We start from the raw sequence: 25,977 nt of genomic DNA, 5'->3' as shown, positions 1-25,977 counted from the left end.
TCTCTCTCTCTCTCTCTCTCTCTCAGATATTCATCCTAAAAACACATCCTTGTCTGCGGGATATATTAAAGCATTTTGGAAATATAGACTTGTAAATACACAGATAGAATAGCTGGAAATATCGACTTTTCATATTCATGATGAACTTCACTTTTTCACTGATCAATAGACAACTTTCCAAGTAAAAAGCGCATAGTTATGTTTTTATTTTATTTGTTGTGGCTATTATAAATCGGCAAATCAAAATCAATTCAAATTGTATTTGTCACCCCTACCACATGATGCTGCCACTCCTGTGCTTCACAGTTGGGATGGTGTTCTTCGGCTTGCAAGCCCCCCCCCCCCCCCCTTTTTTTCCTCCAAACATAACGATGGTCATTATGGCCAAACATTTCTACTTTTGTTTCATCAGACCAGACGACATTTCTCCAAAAAGTACGATCTTTGTCCCCATGTGCAGTTGCAAATCGTTGTCTGGCTTTTCTATGGTGGTTTTGGAGCAGTGGCTTCTTCCTTGCTGAGCAGCCTTTCAGGTTATGTCGATATAGGACTCGTTTCACTGTGAATATAGATACTTTTGTACCTTTTTCCTCCAGCATCTTTACAAGGTCCCTTGCTGTTGTTCCGGGATTGATTTGACCTTTTCACATCAAAGTACATTCATCTCTAGGAGACAAAACGCCTCTCCTTCCTGAGCGGTATGATGGCTGCGTGGCCCCATGGTGTTGATACTTGCGTACTATTGTTTGTACAGATGAACATGGTACCTTCAGGCATTTGGAAATTGCTCCCCAGGAGTGAACCAAACTTGTGGAGGTCTACAATTTTGGCTGATTTCTTTTGATTTTCCCATGATGTCAAGCAAAGAGGCACTGAGATTGAAGGTAGGCCTTGAAATACATCCACAAGTACACCTCCAATTGGCTCAAATTATGTCAATTAGCTTGTCAGAAGCATCTAAAGCCATGACATAATTTTCTGGAATTTTCCAAGCTGTTTAAAAGCACAGTCATCTTAGTGTTTGTAAACTTCTGACCCACTGGAATTGTGATACAGTGAACAATTAGTGAAATAATCTGTCTGTAAACAATTGTTGGAAAAATGACTTGTGTCATGCACAAAGTAGATGTCCTAACCGACTTGCCAAAACTATAGTTTGTTAACAATAAATGTGTGGAGTCGTTGAAAAATGAGTTTTAATGACTCCAACCTAAGTGTATGTAAAAATTCACCCAACTTATTGGGGGACGCTTGTGGAAAGCTACCCAAAACGCTTGACCGAAGTTAAACAATTTAAAGGCAACGCTACCAAATACTAATTGAGTGAATGTAAACTTCTGACCCACTGGGAATGTGATGAAGGAAATAAAAGCTGAAATAAATCATTCTCTCTACTATTATTCTGACATTTCACATTCTTAATATAAAGTGGTGATCCTAACTGACCTAAGACAGGGAATTGTTACGAGGATTAAATGTCAGGAATTGTTTAAAACTGAGTTTAAATGTATTTGGGTTAGGTGTATGTAAACTTCCGACTTCAACTGTATGTACATGAAGGCAGGGTAAATCTAGCAATTTCACAACAAATAGCTAATACACACACATCTAAGTAAAGGAATGGAATTATTAATATAGAAATGTATGGGGGTGGCCCGTCAGGAAGTCCAGGATCCAGTTGAAGAGGGAGGGGTTCAGTCTAAGAGTCCCTAGCTTGCAGTAGTGTAAAGTAATTCAGTTTAAAAAATGTTTGAAAGTACTACTTAAGTCGTTTTTTCGGGTATCTGTACTTTACTATTTATATTTGTGACAACTTTTACTTTTACTTCACTACATTCCTAAAGAAAATGATTAACTTTTTACTTCATTCATTTTCCCTGACACCCAAAAGTATTCATTACATTTTGAATGCTTAGCAGGACAGAAAAAATATTCTAATTCACACTTATCAAGAGAACATCCCTGGTCATCCCTACTGCCTCTGATCTGGCTGACTCACTAAACACATGCTTCGTTTGTAAGTGATGTCTGAGTGTTGGAGAGTACCCCTGGCTATCTGTAAGTGATGTCTGAGTGTTGGAGAGTACCCCTGGCTATCCGTAAATTAAATAAACAAGAAAATGGTGCCTTCTGGTTTGCTTAATATAGGGAATTTTAAATTATTTTAAATTGACTTTTGATACTTAAGTTTATATAAAACCAAATACTTTTACTCAAGTAGAATTTTACTGGGTGACTTTCACTTTTACTTGAGTCATTTTCTATTAAGGTATCTTTACTTTTACTCAAGTATGACAATTGGGTACTTTATCCACCACTGCTAGCTTGGTGATGAGCTTGGAGCGGACTATGGTGTTGAACGTTGAGCTGGAGTCTATGAACAGCATTCTCACGTAGCATATTTCCCCTCCTGTTCAGGTGGAAGGGGCAGTGTTAAGGTGGAATTGAGATTGCGTCGTCTGTGGTCTGTTGTGGAGGTATGCAAAGCTGTCATCACGTCAAAGGGTGGCGTCAAAGTAGCTCAAAAATAAAATATATTTAGATTTGTTTTACATTATTTTGGTTACTACATTATTACATGTGTGTTATTTCATAGTTGTGATGGCTTCACTATTATTCTACAGTGTAGAAAATAGTACAAATAAAGAAAAACCCTTGAATGAGTAGGTGTGTCCAAACTTTCGACTGGTACTGTATATATATATTTTCCATAATCTGGTCCGGAAGCTAATTTCCTGAAATGATATCCATTTGGCTATGGGGTTTTGTACTGTGTATTTAAATAGTGTATTCTCGACATAGCTCCTTCTAATATTTATTCTACTGTACAGTTAGTTACACTATTTATACACACCACATATTTATTTATATACTTGATTCTTGACATAGCTCATCCTAATATATCTACTGCTGTACATATCATTCTTAGTACATCTTGTGTAAATTAATCTGGTGTATACAGTACACACCGAGTGTACACAATAATAAGAACACCTTCCTAATATTGAGTTGCACCACCCTCTTTTTACCCTCTGAACAGCCGCAATTCATCGGGGCATGGGACTCTACAAGGTGTCGAAAGCTTTCCACAGGGATGCCTGCCCATGTTGACTCCAATGCTTCTCACAGTTGTGTCAAGTTGGCTGGATGTCCTTTGGGTGGTGGACCATTCTTGATACACATTGGAAACTGTTGAGCGGGAAAAACCCAGCAGCTTTGAAGTTCTTGACACAAACCGGTGTGCCTAGAACCTACAACCATACCCTGTTCACATGCAGTTAAATCTTTTGTCTTGCCCATTCACCCTCTGAATTGAACACATACACAATTAATATCTCAGTTGTCTCAAGGCTTAAAAATCCTTCTTTAACCAGTCTCCTCCCCATCATCTATACTGATTGAAGCGGATTTTAATTAACAAGCGACATCAATAAGGGATCATAGACTGACCAGGTGAAAGCTATGTAATGGAAAGAGCAGGTGTTCTTAATGTTTTGTTCACTCAGTGTTCAGACAGAGTTTGGATTACTGTTGCAGTGCGATTTGAGTTGTTACATTGGATCATTTTTTGTAATTTTAACTCTTTTTCTCCCCAATTTCTTGACGTCCAATTACGATCTTGTCTCACCGCTGCAACTCCGGAGAAGCAAAGGACGCGTCACATGACCCGCCAAACCGCGCTTCTTAACACCTGCTCGCTTAACCCGAGCCAGTCGTGACACAGGCTGTAGTGACGCTGCGACAATGCGACATGCCGTAGACCACTGGGAGGCCCCTTTCTTGTTACATTTTTGATTATTTGTGTACTTGCTTTCCATATTACTGCATTTTTTTAGGAGGCTAGTAACATAAGCATCTCGCGGCACCCACTATAACATCAGCTAAACTGTGTACACGACAATTAACTTTGATTTGAAAGGAAAGAGAATCTGACTTAGGACTCTGACACCCTCTCCCTAGCTCTACAACTTGCCCCCCCCCCCAACTTGCCCCTTAAGTCACCTGATCATTTAGAAGTGAACTTTGATTCATTGCTAGTCCAATATGACCTTCCGTTGGCTCACTGCATTTGTGATGCATATTGGGATGTTCCAGTGCACTCTTATCCTGTTGTGTCCACCATCCTGGCTGTCTGCCCTGGAGTTGCCATGTTGCCATGGTGATAGTTATGGTGTATGGAGAGGATGGAACCACATGTAAACAAGCGCACAAAGCAGGTGTTCACTACAAGGAACAGACACAACCTGACACTCATTGACTAGAAATGCCAATGTGAATGCCATTCTGAATCTCCCATAAATGTCCTTGAGAGGCCTACTCCACCATTAGCCATCCCCTAAGACAGTTACTAAACCATGGAATTGGACTGTCACATGACTGGTACTCAGACTAGATTACAATAGCTACAACATAAAACAAATAATAATAATAATAATAATGTTGCTGTATGTATTTTTGTCAGGTAGGACCATACAGCACTAAATGAAGGTTTGTAAACTAAAGTTTACATTAATCCAAAATATGAATAGTTGATATTTCCTCCTTTTGTATCTGTGTTTACTATATTTCCAAAATGCTTTAATATATCCTAATGTTTGTTTCTTTATGTAGGGAAAATAGTTTTAGCAACATAAAAGCTTGCAATATTGGGTTACATCATCTTACATGGGCCTTGCCACGCCACTAGTTTAAATGCCCAAATATCACACAAAATGAGAGCACGGACTTTTATTTGGTAGTGGACCATTAGAAAGCTATTTTGTCAAAGTGGCTCCTCCCTCTGTGTCAGGTGACCTCAGTTCGCCTGGTAACAGAGAAAGCGTCGCTAGGAAGTGAATAGTGCGATGAGTTCGCGGCAAAAAAATAGCTTTTTTGAGTCACCAATCTACGGCGAAAGTTTACGAATACCGGGAACGGGAGTACAGTTTATCTGTGAGAAGAAGGGAGTAAAGTGGTCTAATTTATCACAATTATGCGTCGTCGAGTACTAGCTAGCTCATTCACATCTCGTGGCATGAGAGATAAAACAAGATTAAGTTAGCAAGCTAGCTAGCCAGCAGCTAGCTAGCTTAGTAGTCATAGTCAATTACGCACCCCAGCTGGGCAGGTAAGCAAAAAATAGATCTGGCTTGCCACCACCTGTTTTAGCTCGACAAGTCACTGTAAAAAAAAAAAATATTTTTTATCTGTTTACCATTGAAAGTACCGTTAGCCTGGTGTGTGTGTCCGAATAACACTGCTACAGCTATGGAAGTAGTGTCGTCGTCGGTTGGGTTAATGCGATGTGGCAGTAATCATAATAGGATTTCACCCTCCTTCCTGAATAAAGCTTCCTTCTGTCTGTCGCCCGATTTATTTATTTAGCTCAAGGAGTGTTTACATCATCACACAGTTGAATAGGTAGACAGACTACTGTAACGGTGTCAAGTGACAGAGTGTGTGCACGTTGTATTAATCTGCGTGTTGGGTTGATATTTCAGCAGAAGGTGGTTGACAGTTGGACGAATAACACTACCCTAATCTGCTCATATGGGTTGGGGACCTGGGTGGTAGCTCTGCTTGCTTCCACAGCCAGGTTGTTCTGACACAAACATGGGGAAACTTCAGAGCAAGTTCCGAAGGTCACGCTCTGAACTGTACAGGTAAGACAGCCAGCAACATCAACACAGGCTGAGTGACCCCCACACCTAAACCTGTTTAAAGATAGACCCCGGATGTTTTATTGATCAGATAATCTGTGCGGTGCTTGGTTCAGATTGTAACAATCCCATGACATACCTCAAATAGGCCTAATAGGTCATTGAAGGCTATTCTTGAGGTGCAATTGTGTTGTGCCTCTGCAGGGCGACCAAAGGTGATGGCGAGGATGCTGCTGTTAGTCAGGTGATACAGTATGAACCCGCCCACCGTGATGCCGTCAACTGTGTCACCAACCTGACCTCAGACCTCTGTGTGTCTGGAGGAGGTGACATGGTGAGTAAATTGACTAGGTTTTCTGCATATGTTTTACCGAGTGACAATATAGTACAGGAAACTGACTGCTAATCTGTTTCATCTCTCCCCAGGCAGTGGTTGTGTATGACTGGAGAGGAGGGAAGTTATGTCAGTCATTCCAAGGTCACAACAGAGAGGTTACCAAGGTAAACAGCCAGAGGTAGTTGAAGAAGAGGGTGCAATGTGGCTGTGGCTACTGAATGGATGCCTGCCTGCTGTTGTTTTTATTAGTGTGTTTTTAGTCTTTAGAATAGATATCAATTGTGGTGCTGGGAGTAACAGAGTAGAAAAATACATCTCCCACACACACACGATTTGACCTCTGCACAGATGTTGTCGTCGACGTTTCGCTATAATACATTTTTTTGTATGTGTTTTGTAGATATTCTGTATCTAATTATCGAGTCTCCTCCTCTCCCTCTGTCTCCCTCTGTCTCTCTCTGTCTCTCTCTGTCTCCTCTCTCTCTCTGTCTCCTCTCTCTCTCTGTCTCTCTCTCTCTCTCTGTCTCCTCTCTCTCTCTCTGTCTCCTCTCTCTCTCTCTGTCTCCTCTCTCTCTCTGTCTCCTCTCTCTCTCTGTCTCCTCTCTCTCTCTCTGTCTCCTCTCTCTCTCTGTCTCCTCTCTCTCTCTCTGTCTCCTCTCTCTCTCTGTCTCCTCTCTCTCTCTGTCTCCTCTCTCTCTCTGTCTCCTGTCTCTCTCTGTCTCCTGTCTCTCTCTGTCTCCTCTCTCTCTGTCTCCTCTCTCTCTGTCTCCTCTCTCTCTCTCTGTCTCCACTCTCTCTCTCCTCCTCTCTCTCTCTCTCTCCTCCTCTCTCTCTCTCTCCTCCTCTCTCTCTCTCTCCTCCTCTCTCTGTCTCGTCCTCCTCTCTCTCTCTGTCTCCTCTCTCTCTCTCTCTCCTCTCTCTCTCTGTCTCCTCTCTCTTTCTGTCTCCTCTCTCTCTCTGTCTCCTCTCTCTCTGTCTCTTCTCTCTCTGTCGCCTCTCTGTCTCCTCTCTCTCTCTCCTCTCTCTCTCTGTCTCCTCTCTCTGTCTCTGTCCTCCTCTCTCTCTCTGTCTCCTCTCTGTCTCTGTCTCCTCTCTCTCTCTCTGTCTCCTCTCTCTCTGTCTCCTCTCTCTCTGTCTCCTCTCTCTCTGTCACCTCTCTCTCTGTCTCCTCTCTCTCTCTGTCTCCTCTCTCTCTCTGTCTCCTCTCTCTCTCTGTCTCCTCTCTCTCTCTGTCTCCTCTCTCTCTCTGTCTCCTCTCTCTCTCTCTGTCTCCTCTCTCTCTCTGTCTCCTCTCTCTCTCTGTCTCCTCTCTCTCTCTGTCTCCTCTCTCTCTCTGTCTCCTCTCTCTCTCTCTGTCTCCTCTCTCTCTGTCTCCTCTCTCTCTGTCTCCTCTCTCTCTCTGTCTCCTCTCTCTCTCTGTCTCCTCTCTCTCTGTCTCCTCTCTCTGTCTCCTCTCTCTTTGTCTCCTCTCTCTCTGTCTCCTCTCTCTCTCTCTGTCTCCTCTCTCTCTGTCTCCTCTCTCTCTCTCCTCTCTCTGTCTCCTCCTCTCTCTCTGTCCTCCTCTCTCTCTCTCTCTGTCCTCCTCTCTCCTCCTCCCTCTCTCTCTCTCTCTCTCTGTCCTCTCTCTCTCTGTCCTCTCTCTCTCTGTCCTCTCTCTCTCTGTCCTCTCTCTCTCTGTCCTCTCTCTCTCTGTCTCCTCTCTCTCTCTCCTCCTCTCTCTCTCTCTCTCTCTCTCCTCTCTCTCTCTCTCTCCCAGGTGGAGTGTTTTCCTGGAAGCACTTGGATCTTTAGTGCGTCTCGAGACAAGAGTGTTATGATGTGGGATCTCAACCAGGGGGACGAGCCCATCCAGGAGTTCTGTGGCCATGAGCTGGTGGTCAACGGGCTGGCCGTCAGTCCAGGTAGAAACAGGGTGAAGTTCCCCCCTAGGTGCAGATTTAGGATCAGATTTACCCTCCTCCCCCAATCTTAACCTTTTAACTTAACCTTCAAGATCAGCGTCTAGGGACAACTTCCCCCTTCACCCCTCAAACACTTGCATGAACACCTTATCAAACACCCATTATAAATACCTGTGTGTGTGTGTGTGTGTGTGTGTGTGTGTGTGTGTGTGTGTGTGTGTGTGTGTGTGTGTGTGTGTGTGTGTGTAAACCATACTTGTATTTTCGTTAGATGGGTCGAGGCTGTGCACTGGTTCCCGTGACAACTCCATGTGCCTCTGGGACATTGAGTCTGGCGAGCGTGTCCATAAGAACACAGTCTCCAGAAACCTGGTACGTGACTCTTCTGTCCCTTGATTTTGAGGGTACTATAAAAAGGTAGGATGATATCTCGTACCCTGTGTCCAAATTATCATACTGTTTACTGTAAGTATTTACTAGGCACTAACAGAACTGCATACTATTTAGAAACACGGTTTAGTAAAAAGTTATACTAGAACAAATGATGAACTTACTACAGCTCATCCATACTGAGGAAGTGTCATAATGCACCGTCATAATGGAAAGGCAATTTAATTCATGAATATGTTCAAGTGAAATCACAAAGTTCGGTGATGCGTTTTGCATAGTTTGGACCATCTCACTTTGTACTTTGTACTGAAAGTGCTCTTAAATGTTACTGCTGACATGCAACATTTTTAGGATCATATCAACAGTGGACTAATAAACTATATATTTATTTATTTATTTTGTAGTAAAATATCCCTTTTAAGGAATTCACACTATATGAAAAAGGGGAAATGAGTATGACATCCGGGCATTTAAAAACATACAAAATGTAGATCAATCTTGCACACTACTAAACGTTATATTATTACATACACAAAAAAGTCTTGTAAATATGATTCCGTATGATCCTTCGTATAGAGCCTGACTCTTTTTCAGGTTACTCATGTGTGCTGGGTACCTGAGAGCAGCTCCATCGTTCAGACATCCGAGGATAAAACCATCAGGTAAGTTGTTAAAGACTGGTCCCAAATCTGCCGGTGCTTTTGCCTACTTCATTGTCAAGCCAAACATGTTTTGAATATCCAATTCCATAAGGAGTTTGCAAGAGAGCAGTAACAGACTGGCGCCCAGGCTATAGGATGACAGACTGGCCCCCAGGCTATAGGACGACAGACTGGCCCCCAGGCTATAGGACGACAGACTGGCCCCCAGGCTATAGGACGACAGACTGGCCCCCAGGCTATAGGACGACAGACTGGCCCCCAGGCTATATGCTGTTGGTAGTCACTCAGGGTGTGATCACTAACAGTGTTACTGTGTGTAATGCAGTCAGAGGAGGCTAGTGGGAGGAGCTATGAGAACGGGCTCATTGCATAGGCTGGAATGCAATGAATGTTCCATATGTTTAATGTGTTGGATACCGTTCCATGTAATCCATTCCGGCCATTACAATGAGCCCGTCCTCCTATAGCTCCTCCCACCCGCCTCTGAATGCAGTGCTCCCGGTTGATACATGCATTTTGAATGTTGCAGGGTGTGGGACAGTCGTACCTGGCAGGTCACTAACACGTTCCCAGCCAAGCAATACATCCAGACACACTGTGACATCAGCGCCAACGGCAACCACCTCCTGTCCAGCAGCAATGGCTTCGGAGGCCAAGGCTGTGAGGCTACGGTGAGCCCCCCCCCCCCCCCCCCTTCAACCCTGTCTGGGTTTCCAATTCTCTACCCTGTTCCAGAACTGTGCACTTGTTTCCCCCCCCAATGAAAGGTATTGGTTTGGTGCAATAATGACTGATGGAAATGTCCACCATGTTGTTCACACCTGTCCACCTGTCCACCCCGAGGGGGAAGTGTACAAGTTCACACTCCTGTATAGAATTTCCCTACTGAGTATTGTTACTGTGTGAATCCCACACCCCCTCATGTGTTTTCTGTGTGTGTGTTTGTAGCTTTGGGACCTCAGGCAGCCTGGCTGTAAGGTGGTAGAGTACCGGGGCCATCGCGAGACGACCGCTTGCTGTGTGTTCCTGCCCTCCAGCCCCGGGGGCCCTGCGCTCGTAGCGTCCTCCTCTCATGACTGCTCAGTCAAAATCTGGGATCAAAACACTGCAGGTAACACTGCCCTACACTACGATGCCCTACCCTAGTGAGCTAAATGGCCTCTATCTTCTCATCATGGTTCTTTCCTATTTTCCTTGTCACTCTTTCTCTCTCTGAAGCCTGTCTGACCACTCTGACCCTGGATGGATCAGGTCCTTTGGTGTCTTTGGCCCCAAGTGACTCCAGCAGTCTGCTGTGTGCCAGCTTTAACACAGGGCTTCACATACTCCACCATCACAAGGATGGGCTGGACCTAAAGGAGGTGGCGCGCTTCTGACGAGGGCACAGGACCGGTGCCGGCACGGTAACCCGAAAACCCATTACACTGTGGGCCACACAGACCTCCAAGCCAGCGGGGCCCTTTAAGTCAGATGGACCCGATCAGGAGACACCATCCCTGGGTCAACTGATGGGAGAAGACCCCCTGCGAGTCATTCTAAATCAGGGCGAGCCCTAGACATTGTACTCAGAGCATCAGGCGAGGCCCAACTGTTTCGAGATGTCTTGATGCAACAGAAATGATTTGGATGTTTGGAGACTAAGTGGATAGTGATAGCTTTAGCACGTACAAGTAGCCAAATTTAAGTAGACAATTGTGGAATCGTTAATCGGGTAGTTTAGGAAAAACTGTAACCACTCTAAAATAGAGCGGGAAGATAAATCATGAATCCTTTAGAGCAGGGGTGTATTCACTAGGAACCAAACGGGCCCGAAACGTGGAGGGACTCATCCTGAACTTGTCCAATAAGTTGTTCATTGCAAAATATTCAGTTGCAAAAATGCATTTTTGCTTCGGTGTGCACTAATGAATACACCCAGAATAAAGTGTCTAGTTCAGACCGGACTAGGGTGAAACTTTACAGGAGGAGAGTGACACTTACGTTCTTACGACAGTTTATTTGAAATGGCTTCACGACCCCATTTTTTAATAATATAATAACTTACCACATTTTATCAGCCGCTTTTATCCAAAGTGATGACTTAGTCATGCGTGCATATATATTCTATTTTTACGTATGAGTGGTGCCGGGAATCGAACTCACTATCCTGGTGTGGCAAGCGCCATACTCTACCAACTGGAGCTACAGCGCAACTCGGCAGTGATAATGTCGACCCAGGTTGTGATACTCGACTTCTGTGTCACACTCCGTTATTACGCTGGCAAAAATGGGAACTTATGGAATGCAATCTATTTGTATTAAACTGACTGAGATACTGCCACACTGTAGGTCAGCGTTTGCCAAACTAGGGGTCGCGACCCCCTAACGGGGGTCACCAGTTTTGAAAAATAGGGGTCTCGAGAGAAACTCTGAAATAAAATGTTACATTTGCGCTTGGTTAATAGAGGCGGGATTACATCAGTAACCTCCGGTAGTCGCTAGATATGGTTGTAATAAACAGAGCGGTTCTGTTTTCTTCCTACAAATGTGGCTCCATCTTTCGAACGGTTTAAGCTACAAAATATTATGACCCCCCCCCCCCCCCCCCCCCCCCCCCCAATCACTGAATGATAAGACTCTAAGGAACACATGTGTGTCTTCCCTTCTGCAATGCCGACAAGCAGAACTCATTAGAACAGCGTGGACAAGACCGACAAGCAGAACTCATTAGAACAGCGTGGACAAGACCGACAAGCAGAACTCATTAGAACAGCGTGGACAAGACCGACAAGCAGAACTCATTAGAACAGCGTGGACAAGACCAAGCACTAAATCAGACTGGGGGGGGGAAATAACATCAATGACGATGTAACTTTCTTCACAGAAAATCACAGTATAAAATGATTGGCTGATGATCTTCTGAACTTCCCAATGCATTTAAAAACATATGTCCTTCAGATTGAAATACTGTCAAAAGTACTGTCAGACTGATTTGTAATAGACTCATAGCCCAAATTTAAAAAGTTAACCATGGCAGTTGATTTAAAAAATATATATATTATTGGGGTCGCGAAAACATTTTTCATATCCAAGTGGGATCGCGGGTCAAAACAGTTTGGGAATCCCTGCTGTAGATAGTTACCTCTGAGGAATTGGATAGGCACGGAGAGACACTATACCAACGCATCACGAAAGGGCTTTAGCTACAGGAGTTAACTCGCCAGTCACATGGCTAACACATTCTGATGGGAACACATCCCATACAGTTTTAAATTTTAATGTCATGTGCACAAGTACAGTGAAATGCCTTTTCTTTCAAGCTCCAAATGTAGCACACAAACAAAGAACACAAGATAGAAAATAGCAAGAACAAAGTAAAAAGCTACAGTGGGGCAAAAAAGTATTTAGTCAGCCACCAATTGTGCAAGTTCTCCCACTAAAAAAGATGAGAGAGGCCTGTAATTTTCATCATAGGTACACTTCAACTATGACAGACAAAATGTTTGACCTCTGTCATTGCCAACAAAGGGTATATAACATATAAGTATTGAGACACTTTTGTTATTGACCAAATACTTATTTTCCACCATAATTTGCAAATAAATTCATTAAAAATCCTACAATTTGATTTTCTGGATTTTTTTTCTTCTCATTTTGTCTGTCATAGTTGAAGTGTACCTATGATGAAAATTACAGGCCTCTCATCTTTTTAAGTGGGAGAACTTGCACAATTGGTGGCTGACTAAATACTTTTTTGCCCCACTGTATATACAGGGTCAGTTCCAATACCATATTAACAATAGGCAGGGATACTGGAGTGAGAGGTAGATATGTATAGGGGTAAGGTGACTAGGCATCGGGATATATGATAAACAGTGTAGCAGCAGCATAAATTATGATTGCATGCGGGTGTGTACGTGACTGTAGAGTCCTGTGGGTGTGCATAGAGAATTGTGCAAAAAAAAATAAAAAGACACGGGTCAACTCAGAAAGACCATGTAGCCATTTTGTTAGCTATTTAGCAGTCTTACGGCTTAGGGATAGAAGCTGTTCAGGAGCCTGTTGGTGTCATACAAACATACACTGAATGACAAAATATCAAGAGCAACATGTAAAGTGGTGGTCCCATGTTTTCATGAGCTGAAATAAATTTTAAAAAAGATCCCAGAAATGGTTCCATATGAACAAAATACTTATTTTCTCAAAAATGTTGTGAACAAATTTGTTTTTACGTTCCTGTTAGTGAATATTTGATCCTTTTGTCAAGATAATCCATCCACCTGACAGGTGTGGCATATCAAGAAGCTGATTTAAACCGCACGCTTATTACACAGCAGCACCTTGTGCTGGGGACAATAAAAGGCCACTCTAAAATGTGCAGTTTTGTAACACAATGCTACAGATATCAAGGTTTGAGGGAGCGTGCAATTGGCATGTTGACTGCAGGAATGTCCACCAGAGCTGTTGCCAAATAATAGAATGTCAATTTCTCTACCATAGGCCTATGCTCTCCCAGGCCCATCCATGTCTGCACCCCCACCCCGTGTCATATGAAATCCATAGATTAGAGCCTAAGGAATTTATTTCAATTGACTGATTTCCTTATATGAACTTTAACTCAGTAAAAAAATATTTTAAAATTGTTGCGTTTATATTTTTGTTCAGTATGCATAACAAACATTGCATCAATGTCAACCATGAGTGGCATGGTGAGGAGCCACAAGCACGAGATGCCACTGTTCTGTGTAATAATCAATGATGCTCTTGGTTGGAATCTAACCGTCCCATTGTCTCCTATGGGTGTGTCACAAATGGGACCCTATACCCTATATATAGTGCACTACTTTGGACTGGAGCCCTATGGGCCCTGTTTAAAAGTTGTTGCACTAAACAGGTAATAGGGTATAATTTGGGATGCAAGCCATATTTGACTAGAATAAGAGAAGGGTGTGGGTCCCGTTGTGTTAGCTCTGTCTGTGTTGGTCTTTATGTTTGATCTAATAAATCTGATTGTTACTGTATGTTAGTCTTATGTTTTACCAATGCCAACACATTCACTAATCTCACCAGTGGAATGACAATGCTTCAATCTCTGAGTCCTTAGTGGGGGGGGGGGCCTCCAGGCTGAATTTTACCCTATGTACCCTAGATCTAAGATTAGAATGACCTCCCCCAACCCTACTCCTTACATTTCTCCTGTTCTCATCTGTCACCAATAAAAAAATATTCAAAAACATGAACAGCCACCTAAACGTTTTTTTTTTATTTTTTAGATAAGTCTACTACTCACATTTCACAATAATTATCATCATCAAATGTCTTCGCCAAGCAAGGTTTTTGGGAAATCCAATTTTTTTATATAAAATCATGTACTGCCAAGTGACTTCATACCATAGGGCCTATCTACCTACAGCATTTGTATAAGCCATGACAGACAAGACACGTTTTCATTTTATTTCCAAGACAACTAATGAGTAGTCGGTATTATGTGGAGTTTTGAGGTCGACTCGCTAATCTACATAAAGTCGCGACAGGTGCAACGACGCCTATATTAGGTATGTGCATTTCCAAATGACTACCCACGGACGCCCGCTCGCGCTCACCGAGCCAAGTATGTTTACACAGATAGGCCTAATATTTCCGAGTCGCTCATTTGACTAGCTACCCCGAACACGTTTCCTCATATTGTAACAGTATTCAAATACTGACTTACCCAAAGCCGAGAGCAAAGGAGCTGAGTTGAAGCAAAGTAGTACCACAACCTAAATATCAAGAGTTTGTTTGGAGGAGCGCGCTCTATGACCTTGCTCCAGGGGATCTGCCTGCGCTCGCCTTTCACCGGCAAGATCACGCTTTAACCACGACTGTATGAGCGACATGGTAACTACTTCAACTGTAGTGTTTTTCATTCCATAGTTCATAATTTTTTTTTAAGTTGGACTCGGGGTTAACTTTCAAAAGTGAAAACGGCAGGCTTGTATTTCTTCTGGGCACCTCTGCTGCTTTCAGGGCAAAATGCCCATCGGACGTCACTCCTCCTTACAGCTGTCAAATAAGGATGTAGCCTTAATATTTCCTCTTGTAGGTCGGATTACATTCTGGCAAGTTATCCACATTCACCTATTTTACCAGTAAGTAGGGGTTTTTTCTTGAGGGTTTATGGAAACTTCATATTGGTGTATGTTGCCTTGCCTGATCTGTAAGAAATATGAACTTGAATGTGTTTCTCACTCAGGTGATGTAGCCTACACATGATATCAGTCCTTTTCTGTATGTATTTCTCTTAAATTGATAGACTAGTTCATACTGAATGTCAGCTAGTAGCCTAGATTAGTGTAGTGGTAGATGGCGGAACTAAAGTTGTCCTTCTCTTTTGCATACAATGAATGTGTTGCTATGACTACTTCATTTGACCCATAAATGTGAGAGCAGGGCATCCTTTACATGAAACCACCTAAACCTGTTTACCTTCCATGCATTTTAAGAAAAATCAAGGAGATTGCAGTAAGGTCTGCAGTTAGATTGGTGAGCCATATTACAATACCTATTGACACAGCTCCGTATTAGACTAAAGGAACCTAATGTTAGTCCTTATAGTCCAAGGACCTTACACGTTCTGTTTTAAAGGGTGAATTGGCTCTGGAAGCCAAAACAGCCCCAAGTACTCCCATCTACAACGTGAATCGATTCTAAATTGCGGCACAGGTCTAGAAACAAAGTCCTCTACTTTCATATCACATCAAAATTATTTCACAAATGCAAAATACACACTTTACTGTACACTGTTTTAAAACAGTTGCAGCTGACAGTTATTTTCAGTGACAACACTTTTACGTCTTCCGTTTTACACACAGGTGTTCGGAGACACAGATGGCTAATTAGCACAGGTAGGCCACTCTGTTCTCCATAAATGAGCGCTGTAACATGGAGATATGGCCATGTGGGAACCCTAACCCTATAAAGGTGTGTATCAATTGAATGTTTTTTTTGTTTTTTGGAAATGATTTCTCACCAACGTGAAATATGTCCTTATGCTTCTAAAACCTCACAGCAAGCGATGTGTGTTAATGTTCAGGCCTAGCAACCCCCCTACAGAAGCGGCCTTCGTCCAATGACTCCTATGTGTATTGTAATGGGACTGGGAATCATGATCAAGGGCTACTATTGACACAGTATTCTGAGGGGTGGTTTCCTTGACACAGATGAACCTAGCTGTTAAAAATCTGCCTAGTCAGACCATTACTAATGCTCCTCCAGCTGGCTAAAATCTGCCTAGTCAGACCATAACTAATGCTCCTCCAGCTGGCTAAATTCTGCCTAGTCAGACCATTACTAATGCTCCTCCAGCTGGCTAAAATCTGCCTAGTCAGACCATTACTAATGCTCCTCCAGCTGGCTAAAATCTGCCTAGTCAGACCATTACTAATGCTCCTCCAGCTGGCTAAAATCTGCCTAGTCAGACCATTACTAATGCTCCTCCAGCTGGCTAAAATCTGCCTAGTCAGACCATGACTGATGCTCCTCCAGCTGGCTGATTAGGAAGGTAAGCGTAAGCACAGAGAATTTGACAAACCTTTACTTGGCGATACTTCCTCAATTCCTGACTTGTAAGACGACACGTTTCAGCTTGGAAGACTGTCTAGTTGCTGTTTGAATTTAGAAAACGCTTTGCTCCATGAAGCACTTTAACATTTGAGGAATTGTTGCCTCTATAATGTGTATTTTAATGTGAATATAGATGTTTAGTTTAATGTGTGTGTCCTGTATATTGTGGCGCTCAACAGGGCTCATCTGGAAAAGAGACCTCGGTTTCAGCTTTGACTCCCTGTCAACATAAAGATTTTAAATAGAAATGATGCTCCCCATTTCTACATGGCTCCCTCAATAAAACAAACGTTTTTCTGAGTGAGTGTCCAGATATCACCTTTCTCCTGACGTTTGCACACATTCGGTTCCTTCCCACAATCTACAAGTGTTGGATTAGTGGAGGTGTAGATGCGGCAACGAGGTCAATCAAACTCGACCAAAACAATGGAAATGTCATGGAAACACGTAGGGAAAGTTCTCAAATCTCTTCATTGCCCCCGTAGCAAAATGTGTGCCCCAAACTACTGCAACAGCACATCATCAGTAGGGTAAAACTAATTTATCTCACGACGGTCTAAACTCGGGTCACGTTTCACTATGTTGAGGTTCAAATCGGGGCATAATGCTCGTATGGATGTCAACCCCGACACATGTTCATGGAATCTTAGCCAATCAACAGCGTTGCAGTTAAACGCGACTTTGACTACCACCACCGATTTCCTGTATGCTAGCTACGCTAACCGGATTATACGAACGGGAGTTAGCATTTAGCAGTCTTTACTTCTAAACCTGAACAGGGGACAACTTCTAAATGTTATATCCAAATCCGACTTTAATAACCACATTGCGGGTCTGTTACACTACATCAATCATGACAGATTTGACAAATGTTAATTTTGTTAGATCAGATTTGTTGAATGTGCGGCGGTCTTGTCAATGGAACGGTCTGGAACGTCCCCCGTCCCCCGTCCCCCCCCCCCTGTTACTGGGCCTAGTGCGAGTTTATGGCCTAGTGGGAGTTTCCACCACATTTCTTATACCAGTAAGAAATGTGATGACTGATCAGTTGATCAATTGATGACTGATCAGCTGCTGCTACGCCCTCTTGTGTAACACAGCCTCCTATCTACAGATAGAATAGGAGATGTTTCCTTCATTATCATAGCATTTCTATGTTGACATTACCTTACTTCCCTGGGTTGTATTCACTAGGAACCAAACGGGGAGGGACTAACCTGAACTTGTCCAATAACAAATGCATTGTTTTTATTGCAAAATGTGTGCACTAATGAATACGCCCCTGGGTAAGAGGTACCATGTTACAGGTGCATCATCACCTCAATGTTGTGTCCTCCTCAGGTTCCCAGCGGTCACATGTCAATGGCAGTTGACCTCCTACATTCCTGTTGATTCCCAAGGTCTCCTCTGACCTCCCATTGCTGCCCACCAGTCCCAACCATGGACCCCTACCAGGAGCCACAACTCGGTTTCCAGCCCCCCCTTGACGAGGGCGCCCCAGACCTGGAATGTGCCATCTGCTTCAGCCAGTTCAACAATGTCTTCCGCACTCCCAAGATGCTCCAGTGCAATCACACCTTCTGCCTGGAGTGCCTGGCCCGTATGAATGTCAAGTCAGCCAAGCCGGACTCCATCCAGTGCCCGTTGTGCCGGGGCCACACACCGCTACCCGACCTGGGGTTGCCCAAGCTGACCACGGACCGAGCCGTGCTCTCTTACCTCCCCGCGGCCATGCAGCGAGTCTACAGCATCCGCTTCAACCGCAACAAGGGCAAGCTGCAGGTGAAGAGGACCACCGACGCACCCCCCCCTCTGAACTCGCTGCGTTCTATTAGTCACTCTCTGGATGTGGGGCTGCCTAGCCCCGCAGGAGACAGCGGGGACGTAGAGGGGGGGCGGAGGCGACGGCTCGGGGCACTGCTGAGACTGTGTCGTAGACCAGGATGCAGAGCCTCCCTCCTGGTGTCAGTGGTGATGATGATGGTGGTGCTTACTTGCGTCATCATCTTCCTCCTCGCATATAAACAGCTATAACAACATCATCCGACTGGAGCTAAGAAAGTGGACGCTCACTACAGTGCACCTGATGGACCTCGGAGAGAGACTCTCACTACAGTGCACCTGATGGACCTCGGAGAGAGACTCTCACTACAGTGCACCTGATGGACCTCTGAGAGAGACTCTCACTACAGTGCACCTGATGGACCTCTGAGAGAGACTCTCACTACAGTGCACCTGATGGACCTCGGAGAGAGACTCTCACTACAGTGCACCTGATGGACCTCTGAGAGAGACTCTCACTACAGTGCACCTGATGGACCTTTGAGAGAGACTCTCACTACAGTGCACCTGATGGACCTTTGAGAGAGACTCTCACTACAGTGCACCTGATGGACCTCGGAGAGAGACTCTCACTACAGTGCACCTGATGGACCTCGGAGAGAGACTCTCACTACAGTGCACCTGATGGACCTCTGAGAGAGACTCTCACTACAGTGCACCTGATGGACCTTTGAGAGAGACTCTCACTACAGTGCACCTGATGGACCTCTGAGAGAGACTCTCACTACAGTGCACCTGATGGACCTTTGAGAGAGACTCTCACTACAGTGCACCTGATGGACCTCTGAGAGAGACTCTCACTACAGTGCACCTGATGGACCTCGGAGAGAGACGTTATTGTTACCCAGCTTCTACCATCTACTGTAGCAGTTTTCAGTACTTTTTTAAAACATTTTTACATTTTATTTATTTTTATAAAGTGTATCTATTTCTTAGCAGTTGTGTGTCTGTATGCTGAATTTGTGTACAACTATGATGCACGTCGTACAAGAGAACCACATTTCCCTCTGTGGTTTTTTGTTTATAGGCAGACGGTCATGTGATACACGTTCATAATATAATAGCCCTGCTGTCCTCTCCAGGTTTCCAGCCACAGTAAACGCACTCCACCTACTTCAATGCAAATCAATAGCGTCTGGCTATGCAAATGCACAGTTACCTTTTTTTTTTAGTAAGACACTGCGGTATCACTGTGTGAAACAGTCAGGGCTAGGAGATTGGAGATACTCTAGAGGTCACGGGGGGACGGGGGGGGGGTATCAACGTGGCAAGAGGTTGACGATTGAAATGTGGAATTAGTATGTTTGCTTATACCAATTACCCATATCTTTTTTTACTTGGTCTCTTTTCTTCTTTTTTAAGGAAAAAAGCCATTTTGGTTGCATGAATATTATCCAGCTGATAGAGACGTAGAATCAAACGGGCAGATTAACAAATACTGTCGGCTCACAAGTGTCACATTTTCTACAGTTTACGCTTTCACACATATCAAGGTTTTAGAATTGTCTTTTTTTTATTTTTTTTTATTTTATCATATTGAAAATAAACCATATTTTATGTTATATACTTTGGCTATACATTTGTCAAATGTTGCTCTGGCAAATGATTTGCATTTCCTAAACTTGAAATAAAGTCGACATTGATTTGGTGCCCATTGTGTTTGTCGATCAGAGTACATATGTGAAGTTTCGTTGATGTTAGATTGGCTTAGATGTGTCAGATGTGTTTGTATATTTATATTTACTGTGATAACAATGAAGTAGCACTTCTAATAAGGGATACTAATTACCGAGGTTCAGATTGGTCTCTTTCTCTGTGGTCTCCACCAGATGGAGTCACAGCATTGAACAGTGGACTGATGTGCTCCACTCTAGCAGATGCATGTCACGCATGTGTCATGGAAAAGTACAGAGCCTCAAACAAAGTTTTGCTCATCTGGCTACTGACTGACCAGTTCACTGGCTGCCAAAGGAGCAAGTAAGGTCAATGAAAACAATGACCTAAACCGCAGCGGTTTGATATTAAGATTTGTAATGGGAACCTAAGAGATTGAGAAATATCTGGGGGAGGGAGGGGTCAGAGGAAGCATGACAAAGCAGGAAGTTTAAAGCAGTGGATTTGGGTTTTTGTAATACAGGAAGTTGGCCCTCGCATGGGAATATCCAGTTACCAATCGACCCATGTATAAAAAAAGAAGAAAAAAAATGAACTCGAGACTCTCCCTTCAATGAATAGAAAAAGAGCTCTATTCCATCTGACGGTTAGATGTTCCTCCTCTATTCCATCTGACGGTTAGATGTTCCTCCTCTATTCCATCTGACGGTTAGATATTCCTCTATTCCATCTGACGGTTAGACATTCCTCCTCTATTCCATCTGACGGTTAGATGTTCCTCCTTTTATTCCATCTGACGGTTAGATGTTCCTCCTCTATTCCATCTGACGGTTAGATGTTCCTCCTCTATTCCATCTGACGGTTAGATGTTCCTCCTCTATTCCATCTGACAGTTAGATATTCCTCCTCTATTCCATCTGACGGTTAATGTTCCTCCTCTATTCCATCTGACGGTTAGATATTCCTCTATTCCATCTGACGGTTAGACATTCCTCCTCTATTCCATCTGACGGTTAGATGTTCCTCCTTTTATTCCATCTGACGGTTAGATGTTCCTCCTCTATTCCATCTGACGGTTAGATATTCCTCTATTCCATCTGACGGTTAGACGTTCCTCCTCTATTCCATCTGACGGTTAGATGTTCCTCCTCTATTCCATCTTACGGTTAGATATTCCTCCTCTATTCCATCTGACGGTTAGATATTCCTCCTTTTATTCCATCTGACGGTTAGATATTCCTCCTTTTATTCCATCTGACGGTTAGATATTCCTCCTCTATTCCATCTGACGGTTAGATATTCCTCCTTTTATTCCATCTGACGGTTAGATATTCCTCCTTTTATTCCATCTGATGGTTAGATATTCCTCCTCTATTCCATCTGACGGTTAGATGTTCCTCCTCTATTCCATCTGACCGTTAGATGTTCCTCCTTTTATTCCATCTGACGGTTAGATGTTCCTCCTTTTATACCATCTGACGGTTAGACGTTCCTCCTCTATTCCATCTGACGGTAAGATGTTCCTCCTCTATTCCATCTGACGGTTAGATGTTCCTCCTCTATTCCATCTGACGGTTAGATGTTCCTCCTCTATTCCATCTGACGGTAAGATGTTCCTCCTCTATTCCATCTGACGGTAAGATGTTCCTCCTTTTATTCCATCTGACGGTTAGATGTTCCTCCTCTATTCCATCTGACGGTAAGATGTTCCTCCTCTATTCCATCTGACGGTAAGATGTTCCTCCTTTTATTCCATCTGACGGTTAGATGTTCCTCCTCTATTCCATCTGACGGTTAGATATTCCTCCTCTATTCCATCTGACGGTTAGATATTCCTCCTTTTATTCCATCTGACGGTTAGATATTCCTCCTTTTATTCCATCTGATGGTTAGATATTCCTCCTCTATTCCATCTGACGGTTAGATGTTCCTCCTCTATTCCATCTGACCGTTAGATGTTCCTCCTTTTATTCCATCTGACGGTTAGATGTTCCTCCTTTTATACCATCTGACGGTTAGACGTTCCTCCTCTATTCCATCTGACGGTAAGATGTTCCTCCTCTATTCCATCTGACGGTTAGATGTTCCTCCTCTATTCCATCTGACGGTTAGATGTTCCTCCTCTATTCCATCTGACGGTAAGATGTTCCTCCTCTATTCCATCTGACGGTAAGATGTTCCTCCTTTTATTCCATCTGACGGTTAGATGTTCCTCCTCTATTCCATCTGACGGTAAGATGTTCCTCCTCTATTCCATCTGACGGTAAGATGTTCCTCCTTTTATTCCATCTGACGGTTAGATGTTCCTCCTCTATTCCATCTGACGGTTAGATATTCCTCCTCTATTCCATCTGACGGTTAGATATTCCTCCTTTTATTCCATCTGACGGTTAGATATTCCTCCTTTTATTCCATCTGATGGTTAGATATTCCTCCTCTATTCCATCTGACGGTTAGATGTTCCTCCTCTATTCCATCTGACCGTTAGATGTTCCTCCTTTTATTCCATCTGACGGTTAGATGTTCCTCCTTTTATACCATCTGACGGTTAGACGTTCCTCCTCTATTCCATCTGACGGTAAGATGTTCCTCCTCTATTCCATCTGACGGTTAGATGTTCCTCCTCTATTCCATCTGACGGTTAATGTTCCTCCTCTATTCCATCTGACGGTAAGATGTTCCTCCTCTATTCCATCTGACGGTAAGATGTTCCTCCTTTTATTCCATCTGACGGTTAGATGTTCCTCCTCTATTCCATCTGACGGTAAGATGTTCCTCCTCTATTCCATCTGACGGTAAGATGTTCCTCCTTTTATTCCATCTGACGGTTAGATGTTCCTCCTCTATTCCATCTGACGGTTAGATATTCCTCCTCTATTCCATCTGACGGTTAGATATTCTTCCTCTATTCCATCTGACGGTTAGACGTTCCTCCTTTTATTCCATCTGACGGTTAGACGTTCCTCCTTTTATTCCATCTGACCGTTAGATATTCCTCCTCTATTCCATTTGACGGTTAGATATTCCTCCTCTATTCCATCTGACGGTAAGATGTTCCTCCTCTATTCCATCTGACGGTTAGATATTCCTCCTCTATTCCATCTGACCGTTAGATATTCCTCCTTTTATTCCATCTGACCGTTAGATATTCCTCCTTTTATTCCATCTGACAGTTAGATATTCCTCCTTTTATTCCATCTGACGGTTAGATGTTCCTCCTCTATTCCATCTGACGGTTAGATATTCCTCCTCTATTCCATCTGACGGTTAGATGTTCCTCCTCTATTCCATCTGACGGTTAGACGTTCCTCCTCTATTCCATCTGACGGTTAGATGTTCCTCCTCTATTCCATCTGACGGTTAGATATTCCTCCTCTATTCCATCTGACGGTTAGATATTCCTCCTCTATTCCATCTGACGGTTAGATATTCCTCCTCTATTCCATCTGACGGTTAGATATTCCTCCTTTTATTCCATCTGACGATTAGATATTCCTCCTTTTATTCCATCTGACGGTTAGATATTCCTCCTCTATTCCATCTGATGGTTAGATATTCCTCCTTTTATTCCATCTGACGGTTAGATATTCCTCCTTTTATTCCATCTGACGGTTAGATATTCCTCCTCTATTCCATCTGACCGTTAGATATTCCTCCTTTTATTCCATCTGACGGTTAGATATTCCTCCTCTATTCCATCTGACGGTTAGATATTCCTCCTTTTATTCCATCTGACGGTTAGATATTCCTCCTTTTATTCCATCTGATGGTTAGATATTCCTCCTCTATTCCATCTGACGGTTAGATGTTCCTCCTCTACTCCATCTGACGGTTAGATGTTCCTCCTCTATTCCATCTGACCGTTAGATATTCCTCCTTTTATTCCATCTGACGGTTAGATGTTCCTCCTCTATTCCATCTGACGGTTAGATATTCCTCCTCTATTCCATCTGACGGTTAGATATTCCTCCTCTATTCCATCTGACGGTAAGATGTTCCTCCTCTATTCCATCTGACGGTTAGATGTTCCTCCTCTATTCCATCTGACGGTTAGATATTCCTCCTCTATTCCATCTGACGGTTAGATATTCCTCCTCTATTCCATCTGACGGTAAGATGTTCCTCCTCTATTCCATCTGACGGTTAGATATTCCTCCTCTATTCCATCTGACCGTTAGATATTCCTCCTTTTATTCCATCTGACCGTTAGATATTCCTCCTTTTATTCCATCTGACAGTTAGATATTCCTCCTTTTATTCCATCTGACGGTTAGATGTTCCTCCTCTATTCCATCTGACGGTTAGATATTCCTCCTCTATTCCATCTGACGGTTAGATGTTCCTCCTCTATTCCATCTGACGGTTAGACGTTCCTCCTCTATTCCATCTGACGGTTAGATGTTCCTCCTCTATTCCATCTGACGGTTAGATATTCCTCCTCTATTCCATCTGACGGTTAGATATTCCTCCTCTATTCCATCTGACGGTTAGATATTCCTCCTCTATTCCATCTGACGGTTAGATATTCCTCCTTTTATTCCATCTGACGGTTAGATATTCCTCCTTTTATTCCATCTGACGGTTAGATATTCCTCCTCTATTCCATCTGATGGTTAGATATTCCTCCTTTTATTCCATCTGACGGTTAGATATTCCTCCTTTTATTCCATCTGACGGTTAGATATTCCTCCTCTATTCCATCTGACGGTTAGATATTCCTCCTTTTATTCCATCTGACGGTTAGATATTCCTCCTTTTATTCCATCTGACGGTTAGATATTCCTCCTCTATTCCATCTGACCGTTAGATATTCCTCCTTTTATTCCATCTGACGGTTAGATATTCCTCCTCTATTCCATCTGACGGTTAGATATTCCTCCTTTTATTCCATCTGACGGTTAGATATTCCTCCTTTTATTCCATCTGATGGTTAGATATTCCTCCTCTATTCCATCTGACGGTTAGATGTTCCTCCTCTATTCCATCTGACGGTTAGATGTTCCTCCTCTATTCCATCTGACCGTTAGATATTCCTCCTTTTATTCCATCTGATGGTTAGATGTTCCTCCTCTATTCCATCTGACGGTTAGATATTCCTCCTCTATTCCATCTGACGGTTAGATATTCCTCCTCTATTCCATCTGACGGTAAGATGTTCCTCCTCTATTCCATCTGACGGTTAGATGTTCCTCCTCTATTCCATCTGACGGTTAGATATTCCTCCTCTATTCCATCTGACGGTTAGATATTCCTCCTCTATTCCATCTGACGGTAAGATGTTCCTCCTCTATTCCATCTGACGGTTAGATATTCCTCCTCTATTCCATCTGACGGTTAGATATTCCTCCTCTATTCCATCTGACGGTTAGATATTCCTCCTCTATTCCATCTGACGGTTAGACGTTCCTCCTTTTATTCCATCTGACCGTTAGACATTCCTCCTCTATTCCATCTGACGGTTAGACGTTCCTCCTCTATTCCATCTGACGGTAAGATGTTCCTCCTCTATTCCATCTGACGGTTAGATATTCCTCCTCTATTCCACTGCAGATACTGAGCGCTGACCTCGCTCTCTTTTCTATTCATAGCAGATTACTTTTTTTGCTCTACGCACCAACAAACCTAAGAGTCTATAATTAGACCTGTGGACGGTTTCTCCTCTAATATCCTTCATTGACGATTCTTTCTTCCTCTCTAGTGACCTCTGTCATGTGGTACAACCCGAAACATTTCCACACAATAACGTTGGTTCCTTGGAAATGAAAGAGACCAGTCATGTCACTCTCTTTAGTCATCGTAGCGTAGCCTGGATGTTTTACAAGGCACCTGCAGTAATAACATTGGAGTCCGGGGTTCAAGTTCTAGGTGAATGCCAATCAAGAACGTAGCCGGCAGAGGTGCGATGCATACAAGATAATGTTCCCATGAGCTCTGCGTTTTAGAGATGTTAACAATGAGCAAATGGGAAAAAGAGTCCTGCACACAGTATTCCTGCCAGTGGTGCATTT

At 43.2% G+C, this 25,977-nt stretch overlaps 2 protein-coding genes across 9 annotated transcripts; both read left to right on the top strand.

Annotated features, from left to right (window-relative positions):
* The first annotated feature begins 4,790 nt into the window (after nt 1-4,790).
* wdr31 (WD repeat domain 31) lies at nt 4,791-11,755 on the top strand. Of its 3 annotated transcripts, none has more exons than XM_036979346.1 (10): nt 4,791-5,107; nt 5,554-5,642; nt 5,844-5,973; nt 6,066-6,140; nt 7,733-7,877; nt 8,149-8,249; nt 8,862-8,929; nt 9,459-9,600; nt 9,878-10,040; nt 10,148-11,755. In XM_036979346.1, the coding sequence occupies exons 2-10, from the start codon at nt 5,593-5,595 to the stop codon at nt 10,303-10,305; spliced, it is 1,032 nt and encodes a 343-aa protein (XP_036835241.1). In that variant the 5' UTR covers nt 4,791-5,107; nt 5,554-5,592; the 3' UTR covers nt 10,306-11,755. The 3 variants fall into 3 exon arrangements, with proteins under 3 accessions (XP_036835241.1, XP_036835240.1, XP_036835239.1); XM_036979345.1 differs by having other exon boundaries at nt 5,484-5,642; XM_036979344.1 differs by having other exon boundaries at nt 5,481-5,642.
* Nucleotides 11,756-14,445: 2,690 nt separating this feature from the next.
* On the top strand, nt 14,446-20,005 carry LOC110525215 (RING finger protein 223). Of its 6 annotated transcripts, XM_036979341.1 has the most exons (4): nt 14,446-14,788; nt 14,994-15,039; nt 15,763-15,871; nt 17,855-20,005. In XM_036979341.1, the coding sequence occupies exon 4, from the start codon at nt 17,954-17,956 to the stop codon at nt 18,545-18,547; it is 594 nt and encodes a 197-aa protein (XP_036835236.1). In that variant the 5' UTR covers nt 14,446-14,788; nt 14,994-15,039; nt 15,763-15,871; nt 17,855-17,953; the 3' UTR covers nt 18,548-20,005. The 6 variants fall into 6 exon arrangements, with proteins under 6 accessions (XP_036835236.1, XP_036835238.1, XP_036835232.1 ...); XM_036979343.1 differs by lacking the exon at nt 14,994-15,039; XM_036979337.1 differs by lacking the exon at nt 15,763-15,871 and having other exon boundaries at nt 14,447-14,788.
* Nucleotides 20,006-25,977: the final 5,972 nt, after the last annotated feature.

This window comes from Oncorhynchus mykiss, chromosome 6, assembly GCF_013265735.2.
Source record: "Oncorhynchus mykiss isolate Arlee chromosome 6, USDA_OmykA_1.1, whole genome shotgun sequence".
Lineage (NCBI taxonomy): Eukaryota > Metazoa > Chordata > Actinopteri > Salmoniformes > Salmonidae > Oncorhynchus > Oncorhynchus mykiss.
Note: the sequence above shows the minus strand (reverse complement) of the source record. Positions and strands in the feature narration are given on the sequence as shown.

Bases quoted from the DNA above. Each gene is read 5' to 3' on its own strand.
- wdr31 (XM_036979346.1), top strand. From the start codon at position 5,593: ATGGGGAAACTTCAGAGCAAGTTCCGAAGGTCACGCTCTGAACTGTAC. The intron at 7,878-8,148 runs GTAGAAACAGGG...TATTTTCGTTAG, and splicing joins CGGGCTGGCCGTCAGTCCAG to ATGGGTCGAGGCTGTGCACT. The intron at 8,930-9,458 runs GTAAGTTGTTAA...TGAATGTTGCAG, and splicing joins TCCGAGGATAAAACCATCAG to GGTGTGGGACAGTCGTACCT.
- LOC110525215 (XM_036979343.1), top strand. From the start codon at position 17,954: ATGGACCCCTACCAGGAGCCACAACTCGGTTTCCAGCCCCCCCTTGAC.